General features: G+C 35.5%; 1 protein-coding gene across 1 annotated transcript in view; it reads right to left on the reverse strand.

The window, feature by feature from the left end:
• The window catches only part of LRP1B (LDL receptor related protein 1B), a 1,678,044-nt gene that overhangs the window by 652,275 nt on the left and 1,001,687 nt on the right, over positions 1 to 24,082 (reverse strand). The window contains exons 30-31 of the mRNA XM_065928990.1: positions 10,851 to 11,025; positions 9,809 to 9,903 (exon numbers count right to left, since the gene is read on the reverse strand). Coding sequence (XP_065785062.1) covers positions 9,809 to 9,903; positions 10,851 to 11,025 — 270 coding nt within the window. The remainder of the gene's footprint in view (positions 1 to 9,808; positions 9,904 to 10,850; positions 11,026 to 24,082) is intronic.

Consider the following 24,082-nt stretch of genomic DNA (forward strand, 5'->3'; position numbering starts at 1 on the left):
ATAGCTCAGTTGGAAAGAAACCGCCTGCAATGCAGGAGACCCCAGTTCGATTCCTGGGTCAGGAATTTCCAATGGCGAAGGGATAGACCACCCACTCCAGTATTCTTGGGCTTCCTTTTGGCTCAACTGGTTAAGAGTCCACCTGCAATGCCAGAGACCAGGAGTCGATCGCTGGGTTGGGAAGATTCCCTGGAGAAGGGAAGCTACCCATTCTAGTATTCTAGCTGGGAGAATTCCATGGACTACAGTCCATGGGGTCACAAAAAGTCAGACATGACTGAATGACATTCACTTTCACTACCATAGTTTTATATAATATTCCAATTGGGGAAAATGAGAAGAAGTATATATGGAATACCTCTGTATTATTTTTACAACTGCATGTGAATCTAAAACTACCTCAATAAATTTTCAATTAAAAAATATTTTCAGTAAAAGGTTGAATATGTAGGGCATCAGAATACACCACTCTAAAACAGACCATTTTAAAAATTATCTTAAGTTGAAAATAATTAAGAAACAACAGACACCAAAAATAAAAGATTTCTGCGCCCCCCCCCCCTTTTTTTTTTGCTGTGCTTAGTTGCTTCAGTCAGTCCAATTCCTTGCAACCCAGTGGGCTGTAACCCCCCAGGCTCCTCTGTCCATGTGGTTCTCCAGGCAAGAATACTAGAGGGGGTTGTTATGCCTTCCTCCAATGGATCTTCCTGACCCAGGGATCAGACCCATGTCTCCTGTACTTCAGGTGGATTCTTTGTCCACTGTGCCACCTGAGAAGAGGTTTACCTCTTAATCACCAGAGAAAAGTCTAGACTCTTACCAGCCCACACTGAAAGGAATTTATGAAAATGACCCTTATCTTTCCTTAGTTTTTCTCATGTAATTACCTTCTTATAGCTTACTTTCTTTAAGTGTAAAACCTTTTCCCTTTATCTTTTTATTTCTCTACAAATTTATTGTTCTTTGGTAAGATGTTATATCAAATTGCCAGCATACACTGGATCATTGAAAAAGCAAGAGAGTTCCAGAAAAAAATCTAATTTTGCTTTATTGACTATGGCAAAGCCTTTGACTATGTGGATCACAACAAAATGTGGAAAATTCTTAAAGAGATGGGAATCCCAGACCACCTGACCTGCCTCCTGAGACATCTGTATGCAGAACAGGAAGCAACAGTTAGAAATGGACGTGGGACAACAGACTGGTTCCAAATCGGGAAGGAGTATGTGAAGGCTGTATGTTGTCATCATGCTTGTTTAACTTATATGCAGAGTACATCATGCAAAATGCCAGGGTGGATGAAACACAAGGTAGAATCAAGATTGCCAGGAGAAGTATCAATAAACTCAGATATACAGATGACACCACCCTTATGGAAGAAAGCAAAAAAGAACTGAAGAGTCTCTTGATGAAAGTAAAAGGAGAGTGAAAAAGTTGGCTTAAAACTCAACATTCAGAAAACTAAGATCATGGTATCTGGTCCCATTACTTCATGGAAAATAGATGGGGAAGCAATGGAAACACTAAGACTATTTTTGGGGCTCCAAAATCACTGCAGATGGTGACTGCAGCCATGAAATTAAAAGACGCTTCCTCCTTGGAAGAAAAGCTATGACCAACTAAGATAGCATATTAGAAAGCAGAGACATTACTTAACCAACAAAGATCCATCTAGTCAAAGCCATGGTTTTTCCAGTAATCATGTATGGATGTGAGAGTTGGACTATAAAGAAAGCTGAGCACTGAAGAATTGATGCTTTTGAACTGTGGTGTTGGAGAAGACTCTTGAGAGTCCCTTGGACAGCAAGGAGATCCAACCTGTTAATCCTAAAGGAAAACAGTCCTGAGTATTCATTGGAAGGACTGATGCTGAAGCTGAAGCTCCAATACTTTGGTCACCTGATGTGAAGAAATGACCTATTGGAAAAGACCCTGATGTTGGGAAATATTGAAGTTAGGAAGAGAAGGGGATGACAGAGGATGAGATGGTTGGATGGCATCACTGATGCGATGGACATGAGTTTGAGTAGGTTCCGTGAGTTGGTGATTGACTGGGAAGACTGGCATGCTGAAGTCCATGGGGTTGCAAAGGGTCGGACACAACTGAGCAACTGAAGTGAACTGACTGAAGATGCTGTATGCACATGTTCACACCACTCCTTTGAGTTATTCTTCAATGTGTTTCTCTCACATGTATGTGTGCTACACAAGCTAATAAGCTGTTTTTGTCTTTTGTCAGTCTAATTTCCAGGGCCCTAGCCAGACCCTGGAAGGAGGAAGGTAGATGAAATAACCTAAGAAATTAGATGAAAATTTTTTAAAAATTTTCTTCCACTGCAATTATCTATATTGTTCTTATATTAACCTGATCTAAATTATTGCTTGAACTCATCCTTTCAATTCACTCTGCTTTAAGAAGTCACTGATGACCTGCAGAGCTACAGAACTAAGCTAATTGGTTCCTTGCTATTTATTTTATCAAATTAAGATTTTAGCATCTCCTCTATTCTCCTTCACATAAATCATTTTACCTGGGACAATTATTCTGTCATTCAAGTTCTTAGTGACTGGTAAAAATTATGTGCCTTGTGAAAATAACATGCAAAGTTAGAAGAAACCCAGAGTTAGTGACAAGATTTTTGTTAAGAAAAAATTTTTTTTTCTAAAAGATCATTTTAAAAGGTTTAATACCTATACAGATGACTCATTGGATAAGTCCCTGATGCTGGGAAAGATCAAGGGTAGAAGGAGAAGAGGGCGTCAGAGGATAAGATGACTGGATGGTATCAACGATACAATGAACATGAACATGGGCAAACTCTGGGAGATGATGAGGGACAGGGCAACCCGGCGTGCTGCAGTCCAAGGGGTCACAAAGAGTTGGACATGACTGGGTGACTGAACAAGAACAACCTATAGTTTTATATTTTGCCTAAACTATATTTTATAGCTTGATAGGTAAAATAAAGCAAACTATCTTTAGAGCAGTAAATTGTGTCATTTGAATATTTTAAAATTATAGCTCCTGTCAATATAATCCTAAACATTTCCCTGGGCTATAAACTCTTTTCCCTACCTAGACACACAGAATAATTCAGATTTTAGACAAAATATGATTTTGTCCCTTTTAAGCCTGTTTTTTCCCTCCCTTTTCTACTAAGACTAAGGAAATACCCTTCTACTTCTCTCATAACTCAAAAGAAAAAAATGTATGTCTTCTTCAAGTTCCAGTTGAAACTTAAAAATATCACCAGTTTGGTAACAGCTTATTCTTCTATTTTTCTTTCAATAAAGAATGAGTTGTTTCTTCTATTTTTCATAGTGTCTACTTATACTATCTTTATGCTGTCTTGAAATAGTACTCATGAATGGTATGTGTTTTTGTTGTTGTTTAACTCTACAGAAGATCTCATCAAATGGTTTATATTTCTATTCTTTTCCTTTACTGGACTATGACTATGATAATGTATCCCAGGTTTTATTTTCAGAGTCTGGAACCTAAATACCCTTCATAATTTTTTTTTTAAATACTTCATCACATTTGAGTAAAAGATCAAATTTAAAAAGATCAAATTAATAAATTTAAATTATTTGTGTGTACATGAATGTGTAATTTTAATATCAGTTTGTCAATTCCCCTGGGTCTTTTTGGTAACACATTATTATCATTTCTTTTATGGTACACAGCCTTATATGTTGATAGACCTTCATGCATAATAAAAGTGAGTGGGCTGAGTAATAAGTATATATAAATAATCTTATTTTTAAGTAGTAGGATCCTTGAGTTCTCTTGATATGCTAAAACAGTGTTTATGAATGTTAATCATGAAAAATTTTAAAATCCACGTATACACAATAAGGGTTGGAATGATTAAACAATTAAAATTTAATAGTTTGGTAGGCTTCAAGAAGGTATACTTGAAAGTTTAGTAAACAAATGACTTTTGGTTGGGATCACATTTAAAGTGAAGGGAACACATCAAGAAAATAAAATAAATAGTACACTAGATTCTTAAGAATAAGCCACAAATTATAATGCTGATTGACAAGTCAAGATGCTTTATATGAGGCTTAAGGGATAAAATTCATAATATGTAAACTTGGCAATCACTTTAAGTAGTAAATTAAAATCCCCTCTTATAAACTGTTCTAAGCAATTATTGCATCCAAGACAGAGCAACAACTCTTAATTGAAAATATTTAGTTCAACAATGGATAATGGGAATGGTGATTTGTATTTAACAGAAACAAAGCTATTCAGCCCAAACTGCCTCAAGGCAGCAATTACTTTGTCTTCAGTGATACACATTCATAAAATGTAAAGTTGGGTCTTTTGGTAAGATCAGGATGACCTTCTCTTTCAAGTTATGTCACACACAGGGATATGACAGGAAACAAGTAAGGGAAATCCAGTCAATTAAACTATAAAAACTATTCCACAAAAAAAGAAAACAGTATATCAGTGGCATTACTGTTTAAAATATGTATTTAAAAATTCAGAAATAATTAATTGTGCAGCAAAATAGGCACAGAGGTTAAACTGGTGCTGCCTACCCCTGGTTGCTCAGAAAAGCTGGCTGCAGTGTCCTAACTGGCCCCATGTTTCTCAGGAGCACATAAGCTGCACAATTTTCTTTCCACTCTCTATGCATGAAAGAGTACTGGTTTTATTCCTTGATCTTTGCTTGAGGTCAGGTAATTACTATCTGAAATCAGCCTCTGTGGGCATAGCATAATGGTTTAGCATAGATTTAATATGACTTTGGAAGCAGATAAACTTGGTTTGAATTGCAACTCTACCATTCATGACAGGCAACTCATTTCTTTCAGCAAGTCTCAGTTTCTGAATCTATAAAGGAAGAGTATAAAGAAAGCTTTCCACAAATGATTACTATGAGATGATTAATGAAAGCATTTTGCAAGTACCCAGCATATTTTAAGTCCTTAATAAGTAGGCAAAATAATTATGCTATTTTTGTTACCAAAATGATGATTTTCTATCATCATCATATATCCCAGGCTAAGTGCATGCAAACACAAAGGTGTAAGTTCAGTGAGAATATAGGTTTCATAAAGGGTGATAGAAAATGATTGTTTTCAGTTGACATTCCCCAGGCTTACCAGAGAGAATATCATTTTTTCTCCTTGCATTTTCCACATTTTTTCCTATATATTGTTCTATATATTTCCCCCAAAATAATTTATAATCTGACAATCAATATGCATAGGAGAAAAATCAATTGAATAGTAAGTATTTCCTTCTTTCCTAATCACCTAATTTTCTTCATAGAAATGGTTCAGGAAATGCAGTGGGGAGGAGTTTAAGTCAGAGATTGCCCAGACAGATTCGTTATAAAAAAAGAAATTAAAATAATTTCCTAAATGTAAAATATCAGTGAAATTCAGTAAGTAAATAGCAGTAAAAAAAATCCCTATGTATATAAGTACTTCATAGGTATGACAGTCATGTATACAAACAAAAATAGGTTTGCACTTTTTCACACATTCATATGTTATTTATAGGACTTAAAAATTCCATTTTAGAAATCATCTCATGGGAATAGTTTTAAAAGAATCTTATAAAGTGAGATTACAATGCCATGACTTCTTGAGAGAATGTCAAAGATTCTTCCATTATCAAATGTTTCCATATGAGACTTAACCTTGATGCAACAATAAATAGCAATTAAATTTGTATATAAACCAAAAACAAGTTTTTTTGGGGGGAGGAGAGTCTGCTTATTTACACTACAGCTCTAAATTGTCCATTAAGAGAGGGAAAAAATAACAGCAAAAAAAAAAAAACCTTTAAAAAAAGAAAACAAATCTGAAATACTTCAGTATTTTGTGTAACTTCATAAATAATATATTAGCGAATATATTTTAAGAAAATGATTCAAACACACACAGTAAAAACACTGCAACTTGAAAAACAGTTACTATGGAACATAGCTTTTAATCTGTTTTAATAGCACCTATAATAATCTTGAAAACATCATCTTAACTGGTGCCACACAAGTGAACAATTCAAACTAACTGAATATAGATAGGATTTTCTACTAGAAAGTTACTCAGCAGTAATACTTTTTACAGTTAATTTACAGATAAGAGTCTCTCTAGCCTACTGGGATAGATAAAAAATTGCAATTAACAAGGTTGAAATGAATAAGGGTTGCATTCTGAATAATTTATTCTATATTTATACTCTGTGGTTAAAAAAAAAAAAAAAAAAACTTGTCAATAAGTAGACAACCTGACCAACTGATTTTTACTTGTTCTATCTTTTTTGAGAAACATCTGAGATGCTAGAAAACTGACAGGGTTGAGGACAGGCCACCCCTAAATGTGAATATGTGGGCATATTAATTATTTTGATTTAAAGTTAATTAAACAGCTGGTGAAAGAAGAATACACTCACCCTCTTTTGTTTTTCTGAAGACAAGGACTAATTCTCCCATGAAAATGTATCCTCCTTATACCAGGAAGATAGAAGGCGTCCTTATTGCCAGAGATAGGGAATCCAAGGCCAAGAAAGGATATTAGTAAGGCTAGTTACCTCTTCATTACTTTGGAACCTCAAGTTCAAATCCCTTTGTTTTGTCAAATCTTCACATACAATTTTCTTTATCTAATAGGTAAAAAAGCTTCCTGCTTTGGTTACTTCTTTGGATATCATTTTTATGGGGCTCCCATATGCACATAATTACATTTTTTCCTGTTCTTCTCCTGCCTTCTGTGAATTTCACTACAGGTATACCTCATTTTATTTCTCTTTGCTTTACTGTACTCTGAAGGTTTGTGTCGACCCTGCACCTAGTAGGTCTATTAGCACAATGTTTTTCCAACTGCATCTGACTACTGCCTGTTTCTGTGCCACAACTGGTTAATATCTCATAATTTCACATCATTATATTTCTTACGTTGATCTGTGATCAGTAGTCTTTGCCATTACTATGATGACTTGCTGAAGGTTCAGATGATGGTTAGGAATTTAGCAATAAAGCATTTTTTAATTAAGGTATGTACACTGTTTTAAGACACAAAGTTATCTCCCACTTGAAAGACTACAGTACGGTGTACAGCATAACTTATATGCGTTGGTAAACCAAAAATTTTTGTGTGACTCACTTAATTGTGATATTTGCTTTATTTCAGTGGTCTAGAACTGAAGCTGTAATATCTCTAAGGTATATTTGTATTATTAGACCAGCCAAAAGAACCTAAAAAGTGATAGGAAAGCCTCTTCCTCCCCTACAGAGCCAAATAGCCACAAGCTTAGACAAGGAAGGGAGAAGAAACAGCAAGAGGAACACATTTACCAATGGACAACACAGCCTGTCATTTACATCACAGAGACTGTCAATCTTAACACTCGGTAAACACGATTAGTAACCTAAGTTACTGGAAGGAACTTGTAACCCATGCCTGTAAACCACATCAAGAACTCCTGGAGCAAGATGAGGGCACAGCTGTCTATTGCCCTGGGCGGGGGTCTATGCTGACAAAATCTGGGAGCAGCATGAGCACCTCAAACGTGCTTGCCTCTGAGTATCAACATCAAGACAATATAGAAATCCTCAGATGTGCATAAAAGTTTGCTCATCTCAGAGGCTCACTTGGTTACATATATTCCTTTGCTAGATTTCTGTGGATTTTGTTCTGTGTTTATTCTTCACTGAATTCATTTATACGCACTTAATACTGCAGACAATCAAATCATCCAAATTCCAGTCTATGGGACCCAATATACTTTCTACTCCTCCTCCAGATAGGTTCTATTATGAAAGGCCAGATGTTCTTTTCATAAGTTTTCCTCATTTAATCCTCATGAGAACTTTATAAAAATAGGCATTTTGCCTTGATTTTACAGATGAGGAAAGCAAGTACAACCAAGCTAACTGTAATTTGCTCAAGGTCACTGGGATAAATTCACTTAGTGGAATCTAAAGTGATTTAGGTTCCTGTGCCCCTAAAGGAAAAATAATGATGCCCAATTTTTATCTACAGGCTGAATACAAAATCTGATAATGAAAATCTGCTTATTGAATATATGACTCACAATCCATACTCATGAATCCTGACTTCAGATATGTTTTGTAATAAGGTTCTGGGTTATTTCTGGGAAAATAGTATATCTCACACAAATTAATATTTAATGGTGTCATTATGACTTTATTTTAAAATTTTAATGATGATATTGAAATGTTTAATGGTGATGTTGTACCTTTAAAATAAATGATGATGTTGAATCATCATCCATACACAGTTAACAGTATGTGGTGTATGACATCTGATGGGCCAACTACTAAGTGTATATAGTAACACTAATTCTTTTCCTTACAAACTTTCTTTACATAAGTTATACATATATAACTATTCTTTAATTTATTTTGGGTAGGAAAATGGAAATTTAGTATTAAGAAAGATAAGGCTTTCCCCATTATAAAAACAAGCATGTGAATTAACATTTTGGTGTAACCTATGGCTACCACATTACAATGTAAGAATTTTATTTGCTCATACTATTTCAATCACATTCACTTTTCCATTTTAAATATGCTGAACAACTCCAGATAAGCACTGACTGAATTGCTTTAGTCCAAATTAAGTTCCTTGTATGGGTCCTATCTTGTAGACTCCCTTGTTTCTTTTGTTCTATCATCTTCTACACAGAAGTATTAGCATTTCTATTTGCCTTTAATTTCTAACACTACTTTGAATTTCAATTGTGTATCACATCTTAGAACCAACAGTCCAAAGAAAAGAGTTGTTAATAGTATCATTTTACATCAGAGGCTTATTCTATGGACCACATAAAAATTCCTATTTATTGTAAATCTTGTTGATATTATTCCTTTATTGAATCATCACTATTAAAAATGAGATACTTCAAATAAGTATATTTCCACATTTCTAAAACTAAAAAATTAGTGCTGAAAAGTTCCATGGTGCAGTGATTTTACTCCAAGATTAAAAAATATATAGTATTCAATTCAAAGCAAAATTATGGTTTTCTTTTGCATATATACATTTAATATAATATAAAAACCCAGGTTCACTATTGGATTTTTTTAAAAAGGTACTTCAAGATGACAAATTAAGGCCTCTCAAAGAAGTATAAGAGATCATGAGGAAAATGATTACTGTTTGAAAAGATTAGCATAATGTATAGATATCTATGTGTAAATATGTAACATTATCTTCTAAAAGGATCCTTGTAGTTTGATTTTCAAAAATCATTTATGGGAATGACTCAAAGCTGTCTTTCAGCACCATGAAGTTTCATGTGATGATTTACAATGGTTAACAAAGGTGGAATAAAAACTAAACACCCTGCAGAGTAAATGAAAACTGCTGAAAATTAAATATTAAAGGCTTAAACTCAAGTCATTGTAAGTATTAATAATGCCACAACAATGATGATCAGAGGAAGCCTCAGTATTACCACTGAAGCAATTGGTGTATCAGATATTCACCAGTGAGAATAAGATATTATATGCATTAATTACATTGTTTTAAGCAACCTCCATACTTTAGATACTATAAAAAATTATCTTATCAAAAAAAAAACAAAACTTCTTCTCCAGAAAAAAATGTTTCCTCCCTACCCTCCATAAACCAAACGGATTCAATAAGATCAATAAATTTCTGATTTAATTTATATTATCAATCTATAATATTTTCTTTCAGGCTCATGATCAAAGATCCATTGTATGAGCACAGATTTGTCATATTAAAAACTGCAGTGATTAATTGTAAATATATATATATATATATATATATATATATAAAATAAAATAAAACTTACCAACTGGTTCCTTTTGATTTTGAAAGAGAATCTTGCTATTACTGCCATCCATATTTGCCATGTTAATTGTGTTGCCATCTGTCCAGTAGAGTTTCCTTAATTCAAAAGAGATATGGTTTAAAAATATTAGAAATAGACCTACTTGTTGGCTAGAAGCATTTGCTGAAGAACTAAGTTAATATTAAAGTAAATTATTGGTTCAGGATTTTTTTTTCCAGGAAGTCCCCAAATTGTTGATCCACTTGCCTGGGAAGAAGTACCACTCTTACTTTTTCCTGTCACTGAAGACCCATTATCTCACTTGTTTCTCCTCTACACCCATAACTGTCCCTGGGCTTCTCCAGGCAAGAATATTGGAGTGGGTTGCATGCCCTCCTCTAGGGGATCTTCCTGAAAGAGGGATCGAATCCATGTCTCTTATGTCTCCTGCACTGGCAGGCGGGTTCTTTACTACTAGTGCCACCTGGGAAGCCCTTAACTACAGTAAATTATTTCCATTTAAAATCATTCATCAATATTGAATTCTCTTGATTTAGAAAAATCAGGTACCAGAGAAGGGAACAATGTCATTTCAATCATTACTGTTGAATGCACTAAGGAGAAAGACTTTCTTTTAGCTCTACATGAGTTTTCTACAGGCATACCTGAAGATTAACCAGAAGATGGGAGAATGTGATCTAATTTGCAGTGACCATAACATCAAATCACAGTAAACACGTTATTAACAACTGGAATTTGAAATGAAATTAACAGCTTTTCTAGACTTCTCTCTCTCTTTTTTTTTCCACTCTTTGTAAACATAAACTGATAAAATTTTACAGTAATATATAAAAATTTGATTTCATGCAGAAAGCAGAAATCTTTAACCAGGGATCTCCTATAATTTCCATATTCACATTTGCCTTTTTCACTGTATAGTTTATATGTATATACACATATGTATATGTGTGTCTCTTCTGAATTCAACAACATTTTTACATAAAATCAGAGCAAAGGTGTATACAATTTTGAAAAACTTAAAAAAAAAAAAATCATACTTTACCCCCTGACTGGGTGAGCTGCTAGACACTGTGGCTTATCGATTCCATGGATAATTGAGGTTTTCAAGGAGCCATCTAGTCTTGCCACATTAATTTGTGTTTCATCAAATTCTGAGCTAATCCAGTATAAATTACGTGAGACCCAGTCCACGGTTAACCCTCTGATACTTTGAATATCTGTATAACAGGAAAGAGAAAATCACAAGTGAATGAAATTTCTCATTCTTTTGGCTTTCCAAGTCAGTTATTTTCTGTCTCGGGGAAAATTTAATTTACACTTTAATTTGTTAGCTAAAATTGTACAAGATTGTAATCTTATTCCCTTATCAGCCTTTCTTAAAGCATGAATAATTGTTAATGTCTTACTGCTGAGCCATTTGAAAACCTGAAGTAACAATTAGCATTGAAATTGCACTAACAGTCAATGACGCGCTAGTAAACACTAAGGAGCAGATGCAGGCAGAGGTCCTATGGGCCAAGGTGACCAAAATTCAAATTAGAGTAATAGCTTCTCTAGATGGTAGCACATCTTTCTAGTCAGGGGAAAGTACCTGTGGGCCATCAACAAATGGGCCATTTTATCTGTTAAGTGCCAATTTGTTACTGAAGTTAAATAAAACAATTCAACTTTCTGAAAAGAATTACCAGAGAGTTGAGCATCTTTAAAATGGGTAATTAACAGAATTTGACTGAAATATGAGCAAAGAAACTGAAACCCTTTTAACATTCCTCCAAGGTGGATTCTATAGAAATTACTGAAATCTAATTATGTTTTTACTCATTACAGCCAATATGAATATTTGGGTTGTTATTACTTGATTATTCAATTGGGCATCTTTTTAAAAAAATGATGGAAAGTGGGCTTAAATATTATTGCACATTTTAATTAAAGAAACAAATTAAAAATAAAATGTTAAAACAATGGATACTAGGAAATCTTTTCAACATATTAACAGATACACAGTTCAGTTCAGTTCAGCTGGTCAGTTGTGTCTGACTTTTTGCAACCCCATGGACTGGAGCATGCCAGGCATCCCTGTCCATCACCAATTCCCGGAGTTTACCCAAACTCAATGGACATCCAACAATCTCAGCCTCTCTTGGCCCCTTCTCCTCCCACCTTCAATCTTCCCCAGCATCAGAGTCTTTTCCAATGAGTCAGTTCTTCACATCAGGTGGCCAAATTATTGGAGTTTCAGCTTAAACATCAGTCCTTCCAATGAATACTCAGGACTGATTTCCTTTAGGATGGACTGGTTAGATCTCCTTGCAGTACCAGGGAGTCTCAAAAAATCTTCTCTAACACCACAGTTCAAAGCATCAATTCTTCAGTGCTCAGCTTTCTTTATAGTCCAACTCTCCCATCCATACATGACTACTGGAAAACCATGGCTTTGACTAGACGGACCTTTGTTGGCAAAGTAATGTCTGCTTTTTAATATGCTGTCTAGGTTGGTCATACACAAGGCCAGTTTAATTTCCAATTTGTAGTATTTGAATGCATTAACTGAGTATTGCCTTTATTTTAAAAAGTTTTATATTTCCTAGCAGGCTGTACCTCTAAGTGTTCTCCAGACTCCTGTTACTCAAATTTATCAGACATTTGGAGACTGAGCAAGTGAAGATTCTGATTCAGTAGATCTGAGAAGGCTCTTAAGATTCTGCAAGTTAAACTAATTCCCAAGTGCTGCAGCTACTGCTCCAGAGCAGCGATTCCATGCCAAATGCTTCTGGAAATGCAGAGTGGCTGCTACTTAGCTCATCTAATTTCTGTCAGTCCTGTGCTTAGTCATGGCTGATTCTTTGTGATACCATGGACGGTAACCTGCCAGGCTCCTCTGTCCATAGAATTTACCAGGTAAGAATACTGGAGAGGGTTGCCATTTCCTCTTCCAGAGGATCTTTCCAGGCCAGGGATCAAACTTGTGAACTTTTGTCTCCTGTGTCTCTTGCATTGACAGGTGGATTCTTTACCACTGTGGCACCTGGGAAGCCCATCTAATTGCTACATCTTCCCTTTTTATAGTTTTTAAAAGATGCCATCAAGCAACATTTTCAAAAAGTGAAAACTCCAGATTTGTAAAATTTGTCAGCTAGTTCAAAATTTTAAAAAAGGGATTCCTGGCAGTTCTGAGTTAGCTGTGATGTGTAGTGCTGGTATAGGAGGCTCGACCTCAAGTTTACATCCTTGAGTCTTGACAGAGCCTGCTTTCCTGCTCAATATTCATTTCATTATTTCTAAATAACTTGTAATCACAGTGTCCTAAAAAGTATTCCCCATGTTTCAATTTATCCTCTAAGCAGCAACTTCTCACTCTGCAAGGTACCTTTCATCATTAATTTCTGTTAAGTTGGCAGATTTTGAATGCAAACTTCATTTCTCAACCCAATGCTGGAAATTTATTTGTATTTTTACTTATTCTCATCCAGTCAGCCTTTCACTGAGAAACAATAAGAATAATAATAACACAACACCTTTGTAAAGCTAGACCTTCCATGTCAGATATTTATTTTGCTTCACTCAGGATATTTTTTCTTCTTCCTTTATGCTCTGGACTTAATTGGTTACTGAGAAACAATAATGAGAATTTCTGGCTTTTGTTCTAAGTTGGGTGCCTATTTTTTGTCTTTAATGAAGTCACTTAAATTTCAGCTTCTTTTTCTTATCAGCACAATGAGGCTAATTATAGATAATTCATAGGATTTTGTGAATATTAGATGATGTGTGTTTATGTAGCTTAATTCAGGGTTGAGGGATACGTTGCCAATCCAAGGATTTAATGTTTTCTGCCTTTTTATCCTGAATTGCTTGGTACTGCGAAAATAAAGTTTTTATTTCCTCTAAAATACATGCTACCCAAAGTTTGCTTGCTTATTTTTTCCTGCTGTTTCTGCTCCTCATAATTCATTTACTTGTTTCTGACTGACACCTAAACATACAACCTAGAGAATGCATTGCTCTCTTAAATTGGAAAGCATAGCCAAATGCAATCTGTATGTTGTGCTTATCACTCAGTTGTGTCTGACTCTTTGTGACCCCATGGACTGCAGCCCGCCAGGCTCCTCTGTCCATGGGATTCTTCAGACAAGAATACTGAAGTGGGTTGCCATGGCCTCCACCGGGTATTTTCTCAACCCATAGATCAAATCTAGGTCTCCCGCATTGCAGGCAGATTCTTTACCATCTAAGCCACCAGGGAAGCCCAAATGTAAACTATTAATGCCTATTTAGTCCCTGTCAACTCTACGGTCTGTGCTGTCTCAAATCTATTTCTATCTTTAATTTTGCAGAAACATACAGTCTTTTTCCTCTTTCAGGCAGTTGATTTAGTTGCCTCCAGGTTATTTTTCTGACTAGAGAGCTCCAGATCATGACCTTCAATTGCCCAAGGTATTTGATTGCTTCCAACCACTCAAAATCATGCTGAAATTCCTTAGCCTGGCTTTCTATATAATCTGAATATAACTGTCTGTCCAACCTTATTTGTCACCATTTTTGACCCATTATCTTACCCTTGAGTCATATTGACATTTTCTCAGATTTCCATACTTGTCCTGATCTTTCCAATCTATAGAGAATTACCTGGACCTCATACCTATTATTTTTTCTAAAGCTCATGCAAAATAGTTTAGTTGATAGGCAACATCACCCTTCAACCACAAAAACCTAATCAATTCTTCTATATGTTCCAGTCTTAAAGATTTTCTCTATCTATCTAACTCAGTAGGACTGTATCTGGCCAATCCTTTTCTATGTAATATGATAATTATTTGTGAAATACTACTTCTTTCACATATACTTCTTGAAGATAGGCCCCTTGCTAATTTATCTTTATAGCTCTTCTTCTCAAACAACAACATTGCCTTCAAAATAAATAGCTTTTGATGAGTTCATAATATGGACAAACTATAATTATAAGGATATGTGAGCTAAGTTAAAAATATCAGATGTAAGATCCTCAAGAGTATTTTCAGGAGTACACATCTAAACATATTCAGGTAATCTCAATTCTCATTTTCTATCCTAACCCTTCTTCTGTCCATTAGTTTGGAGCTTCTAATTATCAGTTTTATGTCTAAAATAAAGCTTATGTCTTTTTTGACCATCATTACTGCCCAAGTCTTATTGTTTTGGAATGTCCTAGTAAATTCACCATAAAGGGGTCAGGGAAAGAATAACAACTGAAATACATTTAATGATATTTTTGCTTTTTTAAAAAAATACTGAAATAATGAATTGATTCAACTCCTTGTTTCAAGTCAAGCCAAGATCTCTGAGCAAATTTTTCAGAAAGTTCAATTTCCTATTTCCAATGATTCTCACTTCTTAAAGTAAGGCAGATTAGATATTCCTAAAAGTCTTCCACTGCCACAAAATTCCCAGATGTATGATAAACTAAAACTTTGAAATGTGTTGTTGAGATCATAAGACAGATGGAAAAATCTCTAAGTGCTAATACACAATTGTATGTTACATAAAATCATAAAGGAAGCCAAGTAGGAATATAGAGGTTGGTGTAGCCATAGGGGCAACAATTTGTAATGAAAATCTAGAGATTTCTGGATTACTAGTTGCTCAGTGCAACTATATATATATATACCTGCTTAAAAAGGAGCATGATTCTTTAAATAAATATAAAAAATTTTTTGTCTCTCTTCTGGGTATGAGAGAAAAAAATCTAAGCATAGGTCTATGGTAGGGCAAGAGATGCATCCATTGTTTGTGTAGGGGAATGGTTCTTTGCTTATAATGACTCCTTTTTCTCCAAAAGAAACAAATTCAAATCCTCTAAGGAAGAAAAACAATTTTCTCCACCCAAGCATTTACAATTTCTACACTGAATTTGTTCTCATAATAGGTCAGAAAAATTAAAACACACACAAAGAATAAGACATAAGAGGAAGAATAAAGAGAAAAATAAAGAGTAGGTTTAAGTTTCCAAAGCCTACATAGTTTTAAATTATTATGTGTAACATAAAGAAAACTGAATGGATGAGTTTAAAGGAAAAAAATATACTTCAAAGTAATAAGCAAGGTGCAATAACTCATTTTTTTAAATATTCTTGAAATGTATATAAATGAGAAGCAAAATAACTTGCCAATATTAAAAAGAATAATTATTTAGATACATTAACCAGCAGGTTAGACACTAGTGACTGCAAGACGACTTGTGAATTGCAAGACATCTGATGAACTGCAAGGCAAACTGTCAGCCAAAGAAAACAGAAATAAAATGATTCGATGAGTTGGAAGTTAGAACAAATAACTTACCACATATAGTCAGTTTCCGAAGGAAGGAATAAAGAGACTAGGTTAGAAAAATGGTCAGAGACAATAGTTGAGGATGTTTTCTCCCTGTGTTGATGAAAGAGATGAGCCAGTAAAGTTTAGATGGCTAAATAAAAACAGTCATGAGGAAAAAGAAGAACTTAAAAGCATTTAGAGAGAAAACATATATTCTGTGGAAAAAAAGGAATGACAAATTAGACAAACAGAGATTCTCAAGAGATGTGAAAAGATAGCAAATAATATCTGGAAATGATTGAGAGAAAATGACACTAAACTTTCAATTTGTATTCAACAACATTATATTCCAAACTACAATTCAACAACAAAATATTGATTTAAAAATGGGCAAATGACTCAATAGTCGTGTCTCTAAAGCAGACACAGAAGTGACCAACAAGAGCACAAAAAGATACTTAACATCACTAATCATTAGGAAATGTGAATCATAAGCACAAGTATATTCTACCTCACACCTATTAATAGAAAGTTGTTCAGTTGTGTCTGACCCTCTGCCATACCATGAACTGTAGTCCCAGACTCCTCTGTCCATGGAATTTTCTAGGCAAGAATACTGGATTAGGTTGTCATTCCTTTCTCTAGGGGATCTTCGTAACCCAGGGGTCAAACCCAGGGATCAAACCTGCCTGCATTGCAGGCAGACTCTTTACCATCAGAGCCACCAAAGAAGCCCTTCACAAGTAGGATGACTGCTACTAATAGAAAATTAACCAACAAACAAAAAACAAGAAAAACAACAACAACAGAAAGAAAATAATAATATTGGCAAGAATATGGAGAAACTGGAACCCTTGTGAGCTGATCATGGGGATGTAAAATGGTGCAGCCTTTGTGGGAAGTAGTATGGCAGTTTCTCAAAAAGTTAGAATTACCATATGACCCAGCCATTCCACCTCTGGGTATATAACCAAAAGAATGCAAAGTTCTCCAAGGGATACTTATACACCTATGTTCACAGCAGCATTATTCACAATAGCCAAGAGTGAAGCAGCTCAAACATCCATTGACTGATGAATGTATAAACAAATGGGGATGCACACATAAAATGGAACATTATTCAGCCTTAGAAAGAAAGGAAATTCTGATATGCTACAATATGGATGGACTTGAAGATATCATGCTAAAAGAAAAGGCCCATTCACAAGAAGGTAAGTACTAGATGATTCCTTTTTTATGAGGTACCTATAGTAGTTTCAGAGACAAAGAAATAGAAGAGTGGTTTCCAGAAAATGAGAAGGGGGATGGGAAGTTGTTTCTTAATGGGGAGAGTTTCATTTTGTAAGATGGAAAGAGTTATGGAGATTGGTTACACATTGTGAATGTACTTAACACTACTAAACTGTACAATTAAGAAGGTTTGAGATGATATTTACATAATATGTATTTTACTGCAATTAAAATTATCTTTATAAAAAGAAGACTAAAAACTATTTTCAGATATTATATCAATAACAAATTCTTACTAAATTAAGATCATTGAAAGATATAATTCAGAGAGAAGGCCTTAAATGAAAGAGGGGTGGAGGTAAGCATGCAAACTGGTTAACATGTCAGTAAATCTAAATGAAAATGGACTGGTAGTCAATTCTCTGCTTGTGAGAATCATCTTTTTTTTTTTCTCTTTCTTTCTATGAAGCAGATTTACTGACACCAGCATCTTGGGAGTGGACACCAGGCCTTCTGCCCCAAATCAGGTATGCCCTCAAAGAGGCATAACTCTCTGAGGGCAGCTATGGCTTCAGCCGGCCAAAACTTATTTGCAGTGGTTTTTTTTTTTTTTTTTGGCAAGTGTTTCTCTGTTCTTGCAAGCAAAGCTTAAAAAAGTAAATTGGTAATAACTTGTGAAAAGCTTTCTCAAAGGAACTCTGTAAACATTAAATACTCTGTTGCATTTATGAAAAACTCTGATCATAAAAGTATATATGTATGTGTGTATATATATCTATCTATATGTTATTATATATATATAACACATGATGGTACACAACCTAAGAAAACATCAATACATCCATGATCCATCTTAAGAACATTACAAACACTTTAGAAATCTTTAATGCTTATCCTCGGGCATTTTACAGCTCTCCAACTCTGATCAACTGAGTATTTACCATGACCTTGGCTTTCTCACTTTTAACACATATACATATTTTCTAAATCTTTTTTTTTTAAGAACATAGCAGCACAATTATAACTTCTTCACTAATCCTTATATGCTTTACATCCCAACCTTATCATTATTCCTGTCTTAGAGAAGCAAATCAGTGCTGATTAGGGAGAAAAGTCTGAAGCAAGTCTCTTTTTATTTTCCTATGGATCAAAGTCTCTAATATCTTTCCAATCATTTGGTGAAGTTTACCTCTTACATTCATCAGGTTCAGTTACTTCAGTTTCCACTCTTGCTGTCTATCATCTTCTTATACCTAGCTTTTATTTCAGATTGGATCATTTCTATAACCTTCTAAGTGTAGCCTGCCTGTAATTTCTCACTTTTCCAATCTAGTTAAGAAGGTTATACCTGCATCATCTTCAAAGGAGCTTGACTGTCCAATATCCATCCATAAAAGTCTTCAGCTGTTTTCCACTGTATTGGAAGGGGGAAAAAAAAAAAACAACCACAAAAAAAGCTCCTCTGGTGTAAGACCTTCTGTTCTGCTAACATATTAACCTTCTAGTTTACTCTTCTATAAGACCTACCTATCTACAACTCACTACTTGCTCCTCTTTATACGTGTGTGTCCAGCTCTTTGTACTTAAGAATAGGCACTTTTTAAATTACAGATGTCTACATTCTTCCACCAAAAGGCTTCATGGATGAAAATTAAAATTCTATTCAGTTCAGTTCAGTCGCTCAGTCATATTGGACTCTTTGTGACCCCATGAACTGCAGAACGCCAAGTCTCACTGTCCATCATTAAACTCATGTCCATTGAATTGGTGATGCCATCCAACCATCTCATCCTCCGTCATTTCATTCTACTCCTGCCCTCAATCTTTCCAGACATTAGAGTCATTTCAAATGAGTCAGCTCTTTGCATCAGGTGGCCATCAGTATTGGAGTTTCAGCTTCAACATCAGTCCTTCCAATGAACACCCAGAACTGATCTCCTTTAGGATGAACTGGTTGGATCTCCTTGCAGTCCAAGGGACTCTCAAGGGTCTTCTCCAACACCACAGTTCAAAAGCATCAATTCTTCTGCACTCAGCTTACTTTATAATCCAACTCTCACATACATATATGATTAGTGGAAAAACCATAGCCTTGACTAGATGGACCACTGTTGACAAAGTAACATCTCTGCTATTTAATATGCTGTCTAGGTTGGTCATAACTTTCCTTCCAAGGAGTAAGGGTCTTTTAATTTCATGATTGCAATCATGATCTGCAGTGATTTGGGAGCCCAAAACTATAAAGTCAGCCACCATTTCCACTGTTTCTCCATCTATTTGCCATGAAATAATGGCACAGGATGCCATGATCTTAGTTTTCTGAATGTTGAAAGTTTAAGTCAACTTTTTCACTCTCCTCTTTCACTTTCATCAAGAAGTTCTTTAGTTTTTCTTCACTTTCTTCCATAAGGGTGGTATCGTCTGCATATCTGAAGTTATTGATATTTCTCCAGGCAATTTTGACCCCAGCTTGTGCTTCCTCCAGCCCAGCGTTTCTCATGATGCACTCTGCATATAAGTTGAATAAGCAGGGTGACAATATACAGCCTTGACATACTCCTTTTCCTATTTGGAACCAGTCTGTTCCATGTCCAGTTCCAACTATTGCTTCCTGACCTGCATACAGGTTTCTCAAGAGGCAGGTCAGGTGGTCTGGTATTCCCATCTCTTTCAGAATTTTCCACAGTTTATTGTGATCTACACAGTCAAAGGATTTGGCATAGTCAATAAAGCAGAAATAGATGTTTTTGGGGAGCTCTCTTGCTTTTTCAGTGATCCAGTAGAGGTTGGCAATTTGTTTTCTGGTTACTCTGCCTTATATAAAACAAGCTTGAACATGTGGGGGCTCACGGTTCATGTTTTGCTGAGGCTTGGCTTGGAGAATTTTGAGCATTCCTTTGCTAGTATGCGAGATGAGTGCAATTGTGCAGTAGTTTGAGCATTGTTTGGCATTGCATTTCTTTGGGATTGGAATGAAAACTGACTTCTTCCAGTCCTGTGGCCACTGCTGAGTTTTCCAAATTTGCTGACATATTGACTGCAACACTTTCACAGCATCATGTTTCAGGATTTGAAATAGCTCAACTGGAATTCCATCACCTCCACTAACTTTGTCCATAGTGATGCTTCCTAAAGGCCCACTTGACTTTGCATTCCAGGATGTCTGGCTCTAGTTGAGTGATCACACCATCGTGATTATCTGGATCATGAAGATCTTTTTTGTATAGTTCTGCTGTGTATTCTTGCCACCTCTTCTTAATATCTTTTGCTTCTGTTAGGTCCATACCATTTTTCTCCTTTATTGAGTCCATGTTTGCATGCAATATTCCTTTGGTATTTCTAATTTTCTTGAAGAGATCTCTAGTGTTTCCCATTCTATTGCTTTCTTCTATTTCTTTGCACTGATCACTGAGGAAGGCTTTCTTGTCTCTCAGTGCTCTTCTTTGGAACTCTGCATTAAAATGGGTATATCTTTTCTTTTCTCCTTTGCTTTTCACTTCTTTTCACAGCTATTTGTAAAGCCTCCTCAGACAGATATTCCCCATCTAAACTTTCTACTTCGATTCAAGGCCTGTTACCAAAATCTAGATCTCACTGTTATTACTGACCTGTGTTTGTTCATTCTCTGGTCTAATTTCCATAATAGCTTTTATTGTCTAAGCATTTTTCTTACTGGGTAAGAAAATAGAGGAAATGAATGAATCCTTAGTACTCACTGACAAAATGCTTGGCAGAAGTGGAAAACAATTTTATATAGTAATGGAATTCTACTCTGAAATGGGTCCAGTTAGATTCAAAGTATCATTGGGAATAAAATTTATACAATATCAATATTATCTAAAGGTGTACATTTAAAATGATTTATATTTTTGCAGTTAAAACAAGCATATCATCATATAATTTCCTACTATCACTACAGATAGTGACTGTAGCTATGCAATTAAAAGATGTGTGCTCATTAGAAGGAAAGCTTAGATAAAGCTAGACAACGTATTAAAAAGCAGACACATTACTTTGCTGACAAAGGACTGTATTGTCAAAGTCATGTGTTTTCTAGTCGCCATGTATGGATGTGAAAGTTGAACCATAAGGAAGGCTGAGCACCAAAGAATTAATGCTTTTGAACTGTGCTTTGGAGAAGACGATTGAGAGTCCCGTGGACTACAAGGAGATCAAATGAGTCAATCCTAAAGGAAATCAACCCTGAATATTCTTTGGAAGGACAGATCCTGAGGCTGAAGCTCCAATACTTCACCCACCTGATGCAAAGAGCTGACTCATTAGAAAAGACCCTGATACTGGGAAAGATTGAAGGCAGGAAGAAAATGGGATGACAGAGGATGAGATGGTTGGATGGTATCACCAAGACATTAGACATGAGTTTGAGCAAGCTCCAAGAGATGATGAAGGACAGGGAAGTCTGATGTGCTGCAGTCCATGGGGTCACAAAGAGTTGGACACGACTGAGTGACTGAACAACTACTTTAGAAAGCGTTGTTTATAGAAATAAACTTCCAGTTTATATTCATCTTTCTTATATCCATTTTAGCTTCTGCTAAACTCAACCTAACAGTTCAGTTTAATCATATAGTAGATGACTAATACTAAAAAATATACTTTGCTTAAGCAGTTATACTTGCTCAAAGTTGAGTCTTAAATTTTTCAAAGAAGAACAATGTATACTTTGTCCTAGAATAATCAGATACAATGGGAATCTTTTACAATTTAAAAAAAAAAAGGATTCTATCGATGGTGACCTGGAATTTCATAAGATCGTCAACATATTTTCAAAGTGTTTCCTTATATTTCAGAATAATAAATAAAAGCCTTGATGAGAGGATAAAATAAATCCTATCCTTCATCCAGGTACTGCTAGACGAATTCTGCAGAATATACTGAGTGCATATTTAGTGAGCACTGGAAAGGGATATTGTGCACAAATCATTTGTTTGCTGTAAAACTTCTTCTCTCTACCTTGCTGAGGTCCCTTATGTGTTTAAAAAAAAAAAAAAAAAAAAGGCATTTAGGGGAATAAAAGAGGATAGCTGTGGAGTCAAAAGGCCTAAATCCAAACTTGGATAGACAAAGCTCTACTATTTCCTAGTATAGTCACCCTGAAGAAAATGCGTCCTCATATTTAAAAATAGAAAGTAATGCTTACCTTTTGAGCATTGTTTGAGGAAAAAGTATAGATAAAATAAAATCAGCATAGATACAAGTATAAAAATTCAACTGTGCTACTCCTGACTTATATCAGGAGCTTTAAGGTAATTTTCTTTTTTGTTACTCTGTTAATCATAAGCAATACTTCAGAGTTTTGTGGGATAACCTTTTATTCTATAAGGTATAACTCTAGGCAGTACTATAAGTCTTTGACTGTGTGGATCACAACAAAATGTGGAAAATTCTTAAAGAGATGGGAATACCAGACCACCTGACCTGCCTCTTGCGAAATCTGTATGCAGGTCAGGAAGCAACAGTTAGAACTGGACATGGAACAACAGACTGGTTCCAAATAGGAAAAGGAGTATGTCAAGGCTGTATATTGTCACCCTGCTTATTTAACTTATATGCAGAGTGCATCATGAGAAACGCTGTGCTGGAAGAAGCACAAGCTGGAATTAATATTGCTGGGAGACATATCAATAACCTCAGATATGCAGATGACACCACCCTTATGGAAGAAAGTGAATAAGAACTAAAGAGTTTCTTGAGGAAAGTGAAAGAGGAGAGTGAAAACGTTGACTTAAAGCTCAACATTCAGAAAACTAAGATCATGGCATCTGGTCCTGTCACTTCATGGCAAATAGATGGGGAAACAATGACTGACTTTTTTGGGGGGGCTCCAAAATCACTGCAGATGGTGACTGCAGCCATGAAATTATAAGATGCTTGCCCCTTGGAAGGAAAGTTATGACCAACCTAGACAGCATATTAAAAAGCACAGGCATTACATAGTCAAAGCTATGGTTTTTCCAGTAGTCATGTATGGATGTGAGACCTGGACTATAAAGAAAGCTGAGCACCGAAGAATTGATGTTTTTGAACTGTGGTGTTGGAGAAGACTCTTGAGAGTCCCTTGGACTGCAAGGAGATCCAATCAGTCCATCCTCAAGAAAATCAGTCCTGAATATTCATAGGAAGGACTGATGCTAAAGCTGAAACTCCAATACTTTGCCCATCCGATGCAAAGAACTGACTCATTTGAAAAGACCCTGATGCTTAGAAAGATTGAAGGTGAGAGGAGAAGGGGATGACAGAGGATGAGATGGTTGGATGGCATCACTGACTCAATGGACATGAGTTTGAGTAAGGTCTGGGGTTTGGTGATGGACAGGGAGGCCTGGCATGCTGCAATCCACAGGGTTGCAGAGTCGGACTCATCTGAGCAACTGAACTGATCTGAATTGAGGCAGTACAGGAGTACTCAAGATGTGCAACTGAGTCTGGGGCTATATTAAAAGGATAAACTGAGCCTATTGAAGTGAAGTTCCAAGTCCTATTATCAGCAGGAGGGCTGATAGGAGCTCTAAACATACAATCCTAAGTAAGAATTTATCATTTCCTCTCTGGTTTAGATACTAAGCTTTAGTTTCTGTGAATGTCAGTTTTCTTACCTACAGAACAGAAATAATTCTTAATAATAGTTTCTCAAAGTTTATATGAGGTCACGGTATTTGTCACATTAATGACACCTATTATTATATAACATGTCAGAAAAATAAACTTTGGGAGCGTGAATAACTGAAAACATTTGGG

The sequence above is a fragment of the Muntiacus reevesi genome, chromosome 3 (genome assembly GCF_963930625.1).
Source record: "Muntiacus reevesi chromosome 3, mMunRee1.1, whole genome shotgun sequence".
Taxonomy (NCBI): Eukaryota; Metazoa; Chordata; class Mammalia; order Artiodactyla; family Cervidae; genus Muntiacus; species Muntiacus reevesi.